This window comes from Mauremys reevesii, linkage group 1 (genome assembly GCF_016161935.1).
Source record: "Mauremys reevesii isolate NIE-2019 linkage group 1, ASM1616193v1, whole genome shotgun sequence".
NCBI lineage: Eukaryota > Metazoa > Chordata > Testudines > Geoemydidae > Mauremys > Mauremys reevesii.
In genome coordinates, this window is record NC_052623.1 from 256,549,268 (window position 1) to 256,566,564 (window position 17,297).

Below are 17,297 nucleotides of genomic sequence, written 5' to 3' on the forward strand. Positions count from 1 at the left end.
GGGATAAAAGAAAAGGGGAGAGGAAGGGGGTGAATGAAATTTTTTTTTTTTTTTTTTTGGTTTCAAAAACCAATTTTTTTCCATTTTTGTTTCCTGGAAAAATCTGAAAAATTCCATGACCATTTAAAAAAAAAATCATGATTTCAATTTTTTCTGATGAAAATATTATTTCTCAACCAGTTCCAATTAAAATCAATAGGAAGGCTCGCACTGACATCACTGGGAGATGGCTAAGGCAAAAACCCAATGCTCCCAACAAAACTGCATGAAAAGGATATTCCCCTGCTGGGGAAGGGAGGGATGAAGGTATTTTTGCAGGCTTTCAGGTAAAGAGAGGGAAACATTTTTCTCTGTTTCCTTTTGTTTTCATGAAAAATTCACGGTGAGTTTTGGTGTTGTTTCAATATGACAAGCACTTTTTTAGCCGAGTGTCACACTATGAAAATTGAGGACTTTGCCAACCCCAGCTTTCTAGAGAGAGGATTTCACCATTCTTGCTGTCAATAAAGTGCCAGCGGTAGAAACAATGAGATTTTAAACAGTAGTATTTTGAACTGAATACTTACTGTCCCACCCCCTCTTACTTTTGCCAGAAAATACTAAACCTTCCCACCCACCCCAGACAGTTTCCACACAGTTCTCTAGTTGTGAAAAGAATCTTAAAAGACTCTCCCCCCGCCCCCCCAAAAAAGTCCTGTTTGTTTCAAACCTAAGGCCTGAATCCTACACGTTACTGCATGTGGGCAGACTCCTGCTCCCCCACACTGCCCCACTGACTTCCACAGGCTCAAGGCTCTGCCTGCATGGAGTAACTTGTCCGGATCGACACCTAAAATAAGACTTGAGGGAAAAAATACCTTAAAATACTCTACATTTTTCAATATACTGTAGAAATAATTTTCCAAATGAAATTACAGTTCTTTATTGCAGGCCTCTAAAATGTTGTTAGGGTTATACATTAAAAAATACTAGAGTAAAATTTTAAAAAAGGTGTCTGTGTGTGTGTGTGTGTGTTTCCTCCTATTGTACAATTAAGCTATAAATAATTTTAGGGTAAATCGCCTAGATGTAAATGAAACTGTTAACTGAACACGTTTGCTGATGTCCCTTTCTCCTGCTGCCCAGCAAAGCTTCTATTAATCCAGCATCTTCTCCTGTTTCTTGCCTTCCTTTTTCTTCTTCTTGGGTTCTGCCAAGATGACAACAATGAAAAATATTAATAGCTAAATACAGTACAAAAACAAACAAACACTTAACCCAGTGCTCAGGCAGGTAAGAGAAGCTCCCCCCCTCCCATCTTCTCTATGGACACAGGAGCTGTTATTTCAGAGCCAGGGAAGAAAAATAAAAAAGAGGGAAGGATCAGGGAGTGGTCTCCAACTCAGAACCTTTCCTATCTGATTGGCTGACTGTTTGGCATGCAAGGCATTGTCTTAGGCACTTGCTTAGAAAATAAGAAAACAGCAGGCAGCTCCTGGAGAAAGCAGGTCACGGCTCAGTGGAGAGCTGGAGAAAAGCTTTACACACACACACCTCCCTCATTTCCTTTCTGTTTCATTCGGCTTTCTCCGAACGAGAGAGCAACTCCAGAGGGTGGTGAGAAAGCTCTCGCGCTTCTCTGGGCCCTGTTTTGCCAGTGTCTCCCCTTTTTGTTCAGAATAGCACCTGTGCACATTTAAAATCCCATCCAAGCTCAGACACAAAATGCACCCACTGTTGGCTCGGGCCGTAGTCACCCAGGATTTTGTCACTAAGGGGTATGGAGTAGTACATGGCTAACAGGGAGTGAGTGAGGAAACAACAGTATAGGTTTAATTTAAGGTTCCTATGTCATGGTCTGTGACGTTATTGGTATAAATGGGGACCATATAGAACATGGGTTGCAACCAAGGTCCTGTAGTGGCACCAAATCCTAAGTAAAGGGGGTCATATAAGGTGTCTAAGACCAGGTTCCGGGTTGCTGGTTATAATTATGCTGTCTGTATGTCTGTATCATTTTTAGTTGAAGTTATGAATGTTGGCTCGATGCTGTCAGTATTTCAAGTTTGTGCTGTGCTTCTGGGGGAAGCCTCCCAGACAAGCTGGTGTTAGCTCTGCCTAGCCTGTTTGATGGCCCATTAAGGACCATTAAGGACACAATGGACCCATGGAGAGAAGGCAGACACGCCTTGTGACTCAGCAAAGTATGAAGGGACTGGCTCATGTGACTCAAGGCTCCATTTTGCTGTAAAATTCCACAGTGAAGAGAAAGGGATTCTTACACCTGGAAAAGTCTATATAAGCCTAATGCCTCATCTCCATCTGGTCTTCAATCCTGCTTCTGACCTCTGGAGGGACTTTGCTACAAACTGAAGCTTTACACAAGGGACTGAAGGACCCATCCCAGTGGGGGATGCTCTCCAGAGACTTAATCTAAACCTGCAGTTTTACTCCAGCACTGCTGCAAGCCTGAACTAAGAACTTTGCCATTACTGTATGTAATTGATTGCATTTAACCAATTCTACCTCTCATCTCTACCTTTTTCCCTTTGCAAATAAACCTTTAGATTTTAGATTCTAAAGGATTGGCAACAGCGTGATTTGTGGGTAAGATCTGATGTGTATATTGACCTGGGTCTGGGGCTTGGTCCTTTGGGATCGAGGGAACCTTTTTCTTTTATTGGGGTGTTGGTTTTCATAACCATTTATCCCCAGGGCGAGTGCACTGGTGGTGATACTGGGAGACTGGAGTGTCTAAGGAAATTGCTTGTGTGACTTGTGGTTAGCCAGTGGGGTGAGACCAAAGTCCTTTTTGTCTGGCTGGTTTGGTTTGCCTTAGAGGTGGAAAAGCCCCAGCCTAGGGCTGTAACTGCCCTGTTTAAGCAATTGGTCCTGATTTGGCACTCTCAGTTGGGTTCCGCCAGAATCGCTCCGTCACATGGTCTTTTATAGATAAATCAAGTTCATAGTGTAGCCTAGCAAAAGGTTATGAACAAGAGGAGTTTGGGGGTTAGGGGAAGTATATGGTGTGATGCTGGCAGACCAGGTGCCAGCTCATGACAAGGCCCCAGGCCTTACTGAACACATACAAATGGATAGCTGGAAACCAATCTTGCGTACCTGTGTGTTAGCATTATCAAAATAGATGTTAGATGTTAAGTTACTAAGAATGTGTTTAGACTTTAGAAAATGCTTGTAGGATGCAGCATTTATTGATCTCATTTATAACCTTGGTAGTTATAAGTTAGATCAGGGGTCGGCAACCTATGGCACGCGAGCCAATTTTTAATGGCACGCTGGGGCCTGCCGCAGGTTCCGCGCTCCCGGGCCGGAGCGCCGGGCCGAGCACAGCAAGCCGCCAGCCCCTCCCCCTGGAGCCCTGCCACCGCACGCGCAGCGCTCTGGGGGCCGGGGTGCGCGCTCCCGCAGGGCAGCGTTTGGCTCCGTGGGGAGGGAAAGACGCTCCCCGCTCATCCGGAGCCCTGCCGCCGCGTGTGCAGCGCTCTGAGGGGCAGGGCAGAGCGGGGCAGCATGCGTGGTGGTGGCAAGGCTCTGGATGAGCAGGGAGCCTCATGGTAAGGGGTCCGGGCCGGGGTGTGGGTAAGGAGTGGGGCAGTCAGGGGACAGGGAGCAGGGTGGGTTGGATGGGGGTGGGATCCCGGGAGTGGTTGGGGCAGGGGTCTCTGTAGGGGCCAGTCAGGGAGCAGGGGAGTGGATGGGGCATGGGAGTCCCGGGGTCTGTTAGGGGCGGGGTGGATGGTGTCAGGGCACTCAGGGGACAGGGAGCAAGGAGGGTCCTGGGGGGGCAGTTAGGGTGGGGGGGTCTCTGGAGGGGGTGGTCAGGGGACAAGGAGCTGGGGGGGTTAGATGAGTCAGGAGTTCTGAGGGGGGGGCTGCCAGGAGGTAGGGGTATGGAGAGGGGTTGGGGCAGGCAGGGAGCAGGGGGTTGTATGGGTCTAGGGATGGGAAGCAGTTAGATAGGCATGGGAGTCCAGGGGTTCTGTCTGGGTGCGGGGGTGAGGATAAGGGTTGGGGCAGTCAGGGGACAGGTAGGGGGTAGGGTCCTAGATGGGCAGTCAGGGGACACGGGGCAGGGAGGCTTAGATAGGGGGTGGGGTCCCAGGAGGGGATAGTCGGGACAAGGAGCGGGGGAGGGGTTTGGGGCAGAGCAGTCACCCAGCCCTCTGCCCTGAGCCCTGACACCCCCCCACACACACTCCTCTGCCCTGAGCCCTGCACTCCCACACACCCCCAAGCCCCTGCCCTGAGCCCTGTACCACCCAGCCCTCTGTTGACTCCTTCACCCCCCACCCATGATCCCAGCCCTGACTCTTGCACCCCCCACATCCAAGCCACCCCACATCCCATGCACCCCGCACTTCCCAACCCCCACCATGAACACCAAACGGGAGCTCCTGCACCCCCACTCACATTCCCACCTGCACCCCTCACATCAAATGGGAGCTGCCCAGGTAAGTGCCCCCACACCCAAACCTCCTGCCCCCTCCCTCATTCTAGCTCCTGGCCAGACCCTTCACCCCCAGCCCCTAGCCCTGTGCTCAGTGCACTCCCACCCTCAGCTCAGTGCAGAGAAAGGAAGAGAATGGGCCAGAACCAGGGGGAAGGTAGGTACCCACTGTATGTGGGCAGGGCCGGGATCCCAGACTGGCAGCAGGCTGAGCGGATCCGGCAGCCGGGATCCCGGCCAGCAGGAGCCGGCGGATGGAACCCCTGAGCTCAGCCCACTGCCAGTCTGGGGTCCCGGCTGCTGGCCCTGCACAGCCCGCTGCCAGTCTGGGGTTCTGGCTGCCGGACCCTTGCCAGCTGGGGTCCCGGCCACAGGCCCCACTCAGCCCACTGCCGGCCTAGGTGAACAGAACCCCAGACCAGCAGCGGGCTGAGCGGGCCGGCGGCATAAGATCAACATTTTAATTTAATTTTAAATGAAGCTTCTTAAACATTTTGAAAACCTTGTTTATTTTACAATACAACACTAGTTTAGTTATATAATATATAGACTTGTAGAGAGAGACCGTCTAAAAAACATTAAAATGTATTACCCGCACACAAAACCTTGAATTAGAGTGAATAAATGAAGACTCGGCACACCGCTTCTGAAGGGTTGCCGACCCCTGAGTTAGATCAATGGCTGCAGCTCATGTTATAAAGTTATGAGTGTTTGCCTTGTAATTGTGTGTCATAACTATGAAGGGAAGGGTAACAGCCCTCCTGTGTACAATACTATAAAATCCCTCCTGGCCAGAGACACCAAAATCCTTTTACCTGTAAAGGGTTAAGAAGCTCAGGTAACCTGGCTGACACCTGATCCAAAGAACCAATAAGGGGACAAGATACTTTCAAATCTTGGTGGGGGGAAGGCATGTGTTTGTGTGCTCTTTGTTTTGGGGGTTGTTCGCTCTTGGGACTAAGAGGGACCAGACATCAATCCAGGCTCTCCAAATCTTTCTGAACCAGTCTCTCATATTTCAAACCTGTAAGTAACAGCCAGGCAAGGTGTGTTAGGTTTATCTTTGTTTTCTCAACTTGTAAATGTTCCTTTTTGCTGAGAGGATTTACCTCTGTTTGATATAACTGTGAAGCTAAGGCTAGAGGGGGTTCCTCTGGGATCTTTAAATCTGATTACCCTGTAAAGTTATTTTCCATACTGATTTTACAGAGATGATTTTTTTACCTTTCTTTCTTTAATTAAAAGCCTTCTTTTTTAAGAACCTGATTGATTTTTCCTTGTTTTAAGATTCAAGGGGGTTGGATCTGGACTCACCAGGAATTGGTGGGGGAAAAGGAGGGGGAATAGTTAATTTCTCCTTGTTTTAAAATCCAAGGGTTTGGATCAGTGTTCACCAGGGAATTGGTGGAGGGAAATATTCTGGGGGGAGGTAGACAGAGTTTCCCAAATAACTCTTAGATCTGGTTTTGCTGCCACCACCCAAATCATTTAAGTTGGTTATTAAGCTTAGAGGTTCTCATGCAGGTCCCCACATCTGTACTCTAAAGTTCAGAGTGGGGAAGGAACCTTGACATGGTGAGCAGCGGTGAGGAATTTTAAAGGAACCAAAAGCCAGTAAGATTTTTTCTGCTGTGTAGCTGCTTAGATAGCAGAGCTGGGAAGGTAGATGCATATCTTATCTCTGCCTGAAAGCAGAGGTGTTAAGTTTTTTTAACAAGGGTCTTTGTTAAGAGAAGGTTTCAAGCTGTGAGCAAGTGTGTAACTCACTAAACAGGAAAAGAAGCATTAATTAAGGCAAAGTGCTCACCCTGAACACAAGATGGCCCATTGATGGCAAATGAGGTATTATGTAGCATCAAAGAACAGAGTTAACTGCTTTCCTAACTTCCTCCAGGTAGGAGAGACTTGTGCATGAACTCATTCCATCAGTTTTGGATTCTGGAGTGGAGGGGATAAAAATCCCTGAGAAGAAGAAACTGAATCTCTCTTATGCTCTCTGGATTCTGAGGGGCAAAGATTCCTAAACATAAGCAAAGAGATTCCCATGCTGCTTGGCATGGGTTAGTCCTGAAAGACATTTTGAATTGGCAGATTACTACAGCCCTGTCACCTTTTGAATCACACATTGGAACTCATTTGTGTATAGATGCTTGCTTGCTCTGTCCGGTAAAGAACTCTCTTGCTTCTTTTCCTTAGTTAATAAATCTTTAGTTAGTTTATTACAGGATTGGCTATGGTATGAGATCTAAGGTACAAACTCATCTAGGGTAAGTGACTGGGAACAACCTGAATATTTTGTTATTTTTGCTGTAAGTGACCATTTATCACAGAGTCCAGCTTGTCTGTCTGGCAAGATAGCCTGGAGTGTCTTAGGGGACTGTCTGTGACTCTGTTATAAAACTACTGTATTACTTTGAGAGTTCACATTTCCTTCTGGGTTGGTGAAATCTAATTATAGAACATACAACCAGTGTGGGGTGTCTGCCCTGCTTTTTGACAGTCTGCCCTGAGGCTGGCACTCTCGGTCATGAGTCACTCCAGACAGCATGACACTTGGACTACTCTTGTATGTCATTTTCCATTGGTGGATCACAAACCTCTCTGCAAACATTACTTAATCCTCACAATGCCACTGTGAAATACAGAACCATATATATTATACCCAATATACATATGAAGAAACTGAGGCATGGCACAGTTAAGCTTCTTTCCCAGGACTACACAGCAAGTAGTGGCAGAACTGGGAACACAACTCAAGAGTCCTAGCTGTCCAACTCTGCTTTAACCACTAGGCATCACTCTCTCGAATCGCACCGTCACTTCTTCCCTTTATAGGAAAAAAATCCATGTTGAAATCACAGGCCAAATGTCAGCCTCCAAACCAGGAGTTTGCCAGGTGGCCATTTGGTTAGTGTTCTTCACTAGCACTTGAGAGTCCTGAGCCGGATGGCTGGGTATGACTTTTTACTCTGATTGGATAATTAAACTTGATGATCTGGGACTCATCCGCTGAGGTAAATCTGTATAGTTCCACTGAAGTAAATAAAGCTACACCGTTTTACACCATCTTAGGATCTGGCTTTGAGTATCTTGAGCAGAAAGATCACAGGGGGAACCTCTCTCCTATTTCTTGGTTACCGAAGCCAAAGGAAAAAATAGAAGACCATGAAATCCCCAGAGCTCCAGCATTTCATTTCCCTTGCCACCCTACAGAACGTGCTACATAAGGGCTTGTCTACACTAAAAACACTACAGTGCAGTGCAGCCGCAGTGCTTCAGTGTAGACCAGGGGTCTCAAAGTCCCGGCCCGCAGAGGAGAGACGCAGGCAGCCTCACTGCCAGCAATGTCTGCAGCAGGCACCACCCCCCACAGCTCCCATTGGCTGGGGGAGAGGGACAGAGATACCATCACTGGTCGCCGGGCAGAGTCAGCCAGGGAGGCAGCATCACTTTTTTCTATAATGAAAATAAACAAGTCAAAACACCGAACACAATTATCTGATGCACACCTTGCTGCAACCCTGAAGGTTTCAACTGCTCAGTCACTGAGGCCAAACATCAACAAACTGACAGAACTGAAGCGTTGCCAGGTGTCTGGCAAACACTAAAAACTCTCTGGCAGGTAAAGAATTGTATAAAGTTGTATGACAGTTTTATTATTTGTAAGAAATTCTAAATAAAAAATATAATATAAATATTTTCTCTTCTGAACACCATCTTCAGTCACATTCTTGGCCCACTGGGAGGATTTGAGGACTGGCACTGGTCCTAAGGTAAATTGAGTTTGAGACCACTGGTGTAGACACTACCTACACTGACAGGAGGGATTAGGTTGATGTAGCTACGCTGCTCAGGGGTGTGGATTTCTCACACCCTGACTGATGTAGTTAAACCAACCTAATTTTCTAGTGTAGACCAGGCCTAACTCTAAAGGTCTGTCTACACTTAAACCACTACAGCAGCATAGCTGCAGCCTGCAACTGCGCTGCAGTAGTGCTTCAGTGTAGATATTACCTACAGTGATGGGAGGAATTCTCCTGTCAGCCTAGTTAATCCATCTCCCTGAGAGGTGGTAGCTAAAGAATTCTTCCATTGACCTAGCGCTGTCTACACCGCAGGTTGGGTCAGCACGGCTACATCTCATAGGGGTGTGGGTTTTTCACACCCCTGAGAAACACAGCTATGTCGATGCATGTGTTCAGTGTACACCAGCCCTGAGCAATAATTGGTACAGATGGGGCATAGCGTTACTGATCCTCCTGAATGATGCAAAGGGCACTCTGAAGAGACCAGTCTCTCTCTCTCCCCTTCCACTAGAGCGACTCCCTGCCCCCCTCAATCAGACAAGCCTTGGAATTTGTAAAATCCACTCAGACTCAGAGGAAGCAGAAGAAAATGTTGCAGGCTGCAACTAAAATTTGCTAAAAGCATTGGAGATAGAAGAGGGTGAGTTAGCTGTCCACAGATCCTCCCGTTGACCTAACACTACCTCTTGGGGAAGTGGATTACCTACCCTGACAGAAGAATCCCTCTCGTCGGCATAGGTAGTGTCTTCTCTGAAGCACTACAGCAGTGCCGCTGCAGCATTTTAAATGTAGACAAGCCCTTATTCTCACCTGAGATTGGGAAAGACTATACCAATATATTGCACCTTTATGTCAATACAACTGTCCACATTGGGAGTTGTACTGGTATAATGCATCAGTTAAAAAAAATCACACCTAACAATGTTATACTGGTACATAAACTATAGACTCATTTGAAAATCCCACCCCAGTTGCCTAAACATGGATTTAGGAGCCTAATTTTAGGCAGTCAGGTTTGAAAACATTGGTTCGTGTATTCAGACCCCGCTGGTTACCACTATTCGTGTCAGTTAACAACTGCTACGCTCCTCTCTTTATTGCAGAGATTATAGATTGTAGCATCTCCACAGTTAACAAGTTTGGAAGCTGCTTTGAACTGTATTTTGTTCATTTTTGCCCACTGTTCAGCCCACAGCTCTGCAGCTGTGTGGCTCTCATTTCCATCCTCCTCCTAATTCCACACTAGAAAAGTAACTTGTATTGTACAATAGCAAGTCAGCTTCTGGGGCCACACAGGAACCCATGCCATATAGCTCACTCAGCCCTAGCTAGTTTCCTGCTGTGGCAGTCTGATTTGACTGCAGGATCACAATGCTAGCAGTGTCAGAGCTGACCCCTTGTCTGGAAGCCCTGACTAGCTCACAGGGCAATGGCAAATTATCTGAAACATCTACAGTCTCATTCCCCCTATCTGCTGAACAAAGGGAAGTGAGGGAAAGATCCATTGGATACACAGTATCTGATAAGCCACTTTTTCATGTTCCTATCCCAGACATGAGAAGCCATCTGGGTCTAATTCACCTTGGCACAGATTGGATGCAAGACCTTCACTTCAGAACATTAGGTGGGGACCACATTTCCTATCAGGCTTTTTAATGTGGTCTCAGCCTGCCTTCTGCAGTAATCTGTCAAGCTGTCTCCAGTGATAATGAGCCTTTGGGATGGAAGAGTCACTGCACTGCTGTTGCCAATGCTAACTGTCCCTGCACAGCAGCCTGAACTCACTCTCTACTGCACAGCACTGAATCGGGAGATGCCAGGGAAGGCAGTACTGTCAGTGCTGCCTGCTCTCATAGAACACTGCCAGCTCTGCAAGTGCTTTGTGTCAGCAGCAGGCTCCGGCAGCTTTTCCATTTAATGAATGCCATATTTGCAAAGAGGAAGTCACAGACTCTGCACATCAGCTGTGCGCTGGCCATGGGGAATGTGTTTGCATCTGACATGTGTTACTTATAATCACCGGAGCTGTTATGAGGAGCTATGAACAGACGAGAGGCAGGTGCCTACCCACTCGCCTGTAATTCTAACTTGAACTTACCCACTGCAGCATTCACTTAAAGGCACCTCAGGCACCGATCACTGCAATGCAGGAAGGGCCCCAGTAAAGAAGTCAATGGCATCAGTAAGGTAAAAGTTAACAATTAAAGGGCTTGATCCTTGAGTTCAGTCAAACTGTACTCAGCACACAGAATGGCAGAGGGGGCTGTTTGCCACATTTATGCTCTCCCCTAGGGGCCATTAATCTGACGGGGGTTTGCTGGAAGGTAGCAGTAGCCCAGACCTGCTCTCTTCCTCGGTCTTTGCCCCAACACATACACTATGCTGGGGAGCCAGGGGAGGGAGTATGAAGACTTTTACACCATCTCTATGCCAGGTGGGGATTTTCTCTTATCAGAGGGCCACTTTACCCTCTCCTTGCATCACTGGAGCAGCAGAAAAGAACCAAAGGATGGGGCAGGTACAGCCCCAACTATTTTAACTAAATCCAACTAAAGTGTCATTAACAGACCCCAGCAAAAATTTTCAAACTAATTTTTTTTCAATGTAAAATGTAAATTCAGGTCAACCAAAACAGCTTCAGTTCAAAAAAACTTATTAAAAATCCCCCTCCCCCAACCCCGGACATATTTTGTGTTGACATTTTCAAAATGAAACCTTTCCTTTTTTTTTTTTTTTTTTTTTTAAATCGAAATAACTTCCATTTGGAAATTTACTTCAATTTTATTTTTAAAAAATTATTAGTTTTTAAAAGCTTGAAAATGAAACATTTTGGGGACAATGAAACATTTAGTTCCATTCAAAATTATTTATTTTTTCAATTGTTCACTTCACTGAAACATTAAAGAAAAAAATATTTTGGTTCAAACCAATTTTTTTCCGTACAGGCCGCAAATCAGTTATTCACACACCTCTAGTTATTCACATTTTGTCTGGATGTTTAGCAAAAAGTGTGTATCTAAAACTTGACACTATTTTTTCCCTCTTCCCCTCAATCACTTCTGAAATACTTCCCTGTCGAGCTGGAAATCACAATAGAGTTTCAATGCCCCAACCCAAGTAGAAACCAGAATACTAGGCAGTACACATGCAGAGACAGAGTCCCAGGGCTCGCAGCACCAGCGGCCGGGGGGGGGCGCATGGGAGGAGGGCATTTTTGGCCCGTGGCTCTCCGGCCCGGCATGCAGGCGTCACCGGAGCGGGACGCGGGGCGGAGCTGCGGACCGAGTGCGGCCCGCGCAGTCGTCCCGCCCGGCCCGGAGCCCGGCCGGGCGCGGCGGCGAGGTCCGCTCCGGCCGGGCTTCGGGTGGACCTGCCAGCCGCGGGGGCGGCGGGCTCCGGAGACCCAAATGCCCTCCTCCCCCCAGGCCGGCCGCGGAAGAAGAGGACCCGCCGGGACGGGGAAGGGGGGCGCGCGGGCGCGGCGCTGCTTGGGGCAGCCTACTTTGTAGAGCCGCCCCTGGACAGAGTTCAGGATAACTGGTAATACAGACACTGAATGGCAATCAAGTACACTTCACAAAAAAATAGCCTCTTGCTGGAACCCAAAACATCGCCTTCAAATAAAGAAATAGCCTATCATTGCACTGCATACGAATACACCTCAGAAGGAGCGACTTGTGTGGCTGTATATGGATTTAATCCTGCAACCATTAATCATACCAGCACTCCTTACTCATCACAGTAGTGCCATGCATAAGGAATATTCACTTGAGTAAGGGTTGCAGAATCAGGAACTGACATTGATTAGAACAGAGCCATCATGGGTCTGATCCTGTTCCCACAATGGCCAGTGACAAACATTCCATTGATTTCACCAGCAGCAGGCTCAGTCCCTTATTTAGAAACCACCATCATTTGATAGCAGCACACTCTCTATGCATGTCAGAATCTTTAAGAATAAGCCACTTTTTACTCAGCAGGATGCAATAAAACATGGAAATCTTTTTGAACTGGTGAAAATAACCCTCTTCAGTCCTAAATACAGTTTGACAGACATGGCTAACTGACAAAAATCAATCAATATCTCTCTTTCCCTCTAATCTGTGTCTGTCTTATCTACATACATTTTATACTGCAGGGACTTTCTCCTACTCTTGTATGTATAGCACTTACACAGTGGGGCCGCATTCTCAGTTGGTCCTTAGGCACTACCATAATAAACATGATTAAATAAATACATAATAATAATTTCAGTCACAGGCATTTTTTTCCCAGAAAATTGCCCTTTCGGTCATATTGAAACTGTATGAGAGCATCATGGTACAAGTTTCAAATTAAAAAAAAAAGAGCACTTTGAACATCTATCTAAAGTGGGACTCAAACCTGAACTGAAACTTGGAGGAACTAAAAAGTCCATTTACTCCATTTTTTGTGCACCTCCGCACTCCCTGCATTCGGCCTGGATTGAATGTTCAGTGCTATGATATAGTAAGAAAGGCAACGTTTTCATGAGATTTCCTGTCTCAGGAACATAAGCCACATGGAATCAAACAAGTATTTCAACCAAAATGCTCTGCCAGTTCAGGCATATTCATCACACCAGAAAGCCAGTCACAGGAGCAGTATCACCAGCCCCAAGCATTCAAAAATCAGGAGTAAGGCCATGAAAAACCACAAAATTGGTTTTGAAATTATGAGTTTTAATAATAAAGATAATAATTTGGGATTCCTTTTCTTCACATTCTAGTATTTAAGCCTTTAGGGTTACACTTGGTCACATTTCAGGCTTTTTTCTGCAACCAAAAGCTAAGAACTTCCTTTTCTTTTAAAATGAAAGCTGAGATTTTCATATTATCACCTGACTCCAGAAGCTGGGGCTTTTAGAAAATACCAAATAGAGTAAGACTTGTGATAAAATTGTTAGTGTTGGCTACACTGCTGGAGCCCTTCCAGCTGTACATGCAAGAAACATTCTATGATTGATGTAAGAAGAAAATAAATTAATGACCAGAGCAGTGCTGAGTCCCCTCCAAGCATCCAGCAGGGTTTAAGCCACAAAATCCCTGACTTTGAGACTCACAGGAACTCTCATTAATGCCAATGGGAGGGTGTACCTGTGGACCCAGGGCAACGTGTTGTTTCAGGTTTTACTCTCTGTGTTCACACACCAATGGGATACTGCTCAACTACCAAAAGCATCGCTCTAGAGTATTATACACAAATGTGCATGTAGAAAAATGACCAGATAGCTTGACAGGTAGGCTGCCACTATATATTACCCAAGATTAGTAAATGGCAATTTAACAGAAAATAATTTGCTTGTGATTTACAGAAACCAGGGAACGAATATTTGTTGAAGAGCTGTGTGCATTTCTCTGACATGCTTGCTGCACCTCCCCACAGATTATCTCTGTGTTATGAACAAAGGACACAGGCACTGCTTTTATCAGTGATCCACACTACAAGAAACTGGGTTTAAGGCTTCTGTGACAAGAAGAAAAGACAGAGAGGAGGAGATGGAGAGAGAAAGAAAGGGGAAGAAGGAAGGATAGAAAGGAAGGAAGTGAAGAAGAAAGAAAGAGAAAGGAGAGAAAGAAGGAAATGGAGCTCTCTCACTGCTTGGAATGGTAATGAGTGTAAACATTTGCTGATGGCATATCTTTTATCCCAATAAGTCCCACAGCTTCAGGCCCTTTCACTGCTGAAAGGCACTGATGAATGCCAAAGCAGGCTGGATGTGCGGCTGAAAGCCAGGAGAGTGAGGCAACGAGCATGTAAAAGCATCAGGATACTCAGACTTTTTAAACTTTTCATGCACAAAGTTTTGCATTAATGCTAACAGAGACCTTTGTGGTCCCCAAGGGTAAACGACAGTCATACAACATTTAGTCTTTTTCACCATTTGGGGCAGCACACAAAAAGGCATCAGACATACAAACCAAAGGATGAAAAAATGCTGAAACTTGGTATCCAGGAAGCTCTTAGAATTTGGTTTTTTTAAAAAAAAACTTCTGCAGGATTGTGAAACATCTGAGAATATGAGGTTTTGAAAAATAATGTTCTTTCAAAACTAAAAAAAAAACTTCCTCTTTTTCTTCCTCCCCTAAATGCATTTTCTTTCTTCTGAATTAGAGGCAGCTTTTGCGTGCGTCAATCCGATAAATGTTACCTTTTGATTCTATGGAGATGTTAGTAATTAGTCTAACATTCAGATTTCTCAAAGGTACCCGTATAAGGAAGGCAAAGCTGGAGGTCCCAAAGAGACCTGAGCAGGGAGTGCTGACAAGTCACCATCAAAGGCAACCAAATCAAGTGCACCCCAACGTTACCAACTGAGGGTACCAAGATGAGCCCAGACCATAGCCAATCTTCTCTTTTACAATCTACTCCTGCTTCCATCAAAATCAATGGCAAAAATCCCTTTGATTCCAGCTGCAGAAGCAGGGGCCTATATGCAAAAATACGTCTCATAGAGACTGTAGTTCCCAGCAAGCAGTGTTCCATCTTGAGCTGAACAGTCTTCCACCTATGCCAAGACGGATCTCTTGGGGTAGGAGACCTGGATTCTAATCCTGGCTCTGCCACGGCCTTGGGCTGCTGTTTCTCCTCCTGCCTTTTGTCTGTCTGAGCTCTTTAGACCATAAACTCTTCAGGGCAGTAGCTGTCTCTCACTTTGGGATGTATACACTGCAGTTGGGAAGTGTGACTGAAGCATGTGCAGACATACCTGAGCTAACCTGAATCTAGCTAGAGCAAAGCTAGCTCTACTAACAATAGCAGTGATGCCATGGCAGGAAGGGCTGTGGCACAGGCTAGCTGCTTGAGAATGTACCCAGGGTCCCAGGTGGACTGGAATAGCCTAAGCCACTGTGGCTTCACTTGCTATTGTTACTCAAGCTAGCTTTGATCTAGCTAGATCAAATCTGGCTTGGGGATGCCCACATGTGCTATAATCACACCTCCCAATTACAGGGTAGATGTACTCTTTGTGTTTACACAGTGCCTAGCACAATGAACCCCACCATTTGGGTCTGTTGACACTGCTGCAAACACAAATAATAAATACCAGTCCCTGCAGGCCCCATACGGCATACATTGCAGATAAAGAGGAAGGCTGGTTTGAGCAGCATTGTAGAGCTCCGAGGGCTATGCTTGCCAACCCAGGTATAGCATCTATGTAGCTGGAGTGAAAAGAGAAGTTTCTCCCTCAGAGGATGGGAGCCGGTTTTTAGGAAACCAACTCCAAGGTTTGGAAGAGCCCCACAATTATGCTTTTTCCTTTATTGTTTCACTGTCACAGCTGTTCGCCTAACGTGAGAAAATCCCTCATTTTTATATCTCATTAGTTTGAGCAGCAACCTATTATTCTGCCTTCTATAGTACTAATTAGTATGCTAGCCGCATGTATGCATGACTAATGAGTTACATTAAAGGCTGGGAGTCCTGGAATTTACAGAGGGAGAAGGAGCCAGGACTGTGATGCTTGTGATTTCAGCATCTTTATATATATATTTTTAAAGTTCTTAGTGCTCATGAATCTTTTCCCACTCAGAAGTGAGGATATATATTTCATCCTTTATAACGGGAGAGGGCACAGTACAGAGTGCACAGTCCAAATTACCAACATGGCAGATCATCCACTCCCTCAACGGGGTCAGTCAGGTGGCAGCCCGATATGGCAGCCAGTCTGTTTGAGCAATAAGTAGTTGTATATCAGGCCAGTGATCCATTCAGAGAACACCACAGGCAGCTCCTGCCACTAACTGGCAGCCAAGTCATTCTGCCAAGATAGCACTCTGTTTTGGTGACACAATGGTTAGCATTACATCCTGTCTGCAGCTGGATATCCAGTCTCCTACTATGGTGTCTGGTGCATTATAGCAACAGGCACCTGGTAGATTTTACTTCCAGAGCGCAATCCAGCCTGACTGCATAGCAAGGATCTGAAGAAGGACCCGCAGAAGAGCTCTGTGTAGCTTGAACGTATCTCTTCCACCAGCAGGCAGCTCATTTGATTGCTGGTATATCTGCTCAACAAGGTCCAGCTATATATTTTGGCACCTTCTAAAGGAAGATGTAAAATAACTTCCTGTCAAGCAGCCTGAGTATAAACAACACATTAGTATCTTGAATCTGCTCAGATTGCTAACTCCAAAACAAAGATTACACCATATTTACCCTGAAAAATCATGCTGTTTTAATAACCATGGGGACTGGAAACAAAAGGAAGCCGTAGCCACTGCTCAGAGTATAGAACTTGTCGCGTGTTCTTGATTCTGTTCCGGATCTGCCAGTGACCTTGGGGACAAGTCATTTCTGTATCTCAGTCACCATGCCTCTCCACAGTGGGGATCAAAGTATTTTCCTCGCTGACAGGGGTGTTGTGAGGATTAGCTAATTGTTGTCTGTAAAGATTATTAGATAAAACACACTATATACTGCAAAGTATTAGCACTAGTATTGTAAACCCTACCCAAGGTGCCCAGATGACATGATATAAGCAAGAATACAAAGAGGATTATATGAGAAAAAGAGAGAATTGCACTGACAACTTGCCAGGAGCCCAAGGGCTGCACCTTATCTGTTTTACTGGAGCAGACTGCAGCCACCTTTACCTATAATATGGAAGCCCACAGGGATTTAAGGTAACAGAATCCAATGTTTATAGCAGGTTGATCCAAGCAACCTTCTGGAATATTGGATGCTAGGACCTGAAATCTTCCTCAGACCATACTCTGGCATTAAAGATGACATTGGCTGGAGGTTGCAAATACAAGATGGTGAAGTGTATTTGGAGCATGAGCGATAACTGGTCATCCCGACTAATGAGACTGAGTGGAGTAACAGCATGGTAATTCAGAGCAGATACATAAAAATGTATAAAAAAGAAAGATGGGAAGGAGGAGGGGATGGGGAAGAAAATGAAAATATGTGTAAAAAAAATCAGGGAGAAAACATAATAGAGTTAGAAAGAAAGAGGGCTACATTGAAGAATGACCAGATAATAGGTATATACTGATGATTTAATCTCATATTATTTTAAT

General features: G+C 45.7%; 1 protein-coding gene across 4 annotated transcripts in view; it reads right to left on the reverse strand.

Annotated features, from left to right (window-relative positions):
• Positions 1–649: 649 nt before the first annotated feature.
• The window catches only part of PTN (pleiotrophin), a 116,590-nt gene continuing 99,942 nt past the window's right edge, over positions 650–17,297 (reverse strand). For 3 of the 4 annotated variants that reach the window (XM_039521003.1, XM_039521004.1, XM_039521006.1), the window contains exon 5: positions 651–1,189. In XM_039521003.1, coding sequence (XP_039376937.1) covers positions 1,137–1,189 — 53 coding nt within the window. In that variant the 3' untranslated portion in view covers positions 651–1,136. Of the gene's footprint in view, positions 1,190–17,297 lie in introns of all 4 variants that reach the window. The other variant, XM_039521002.1, reaches the window with a different exon arrangement.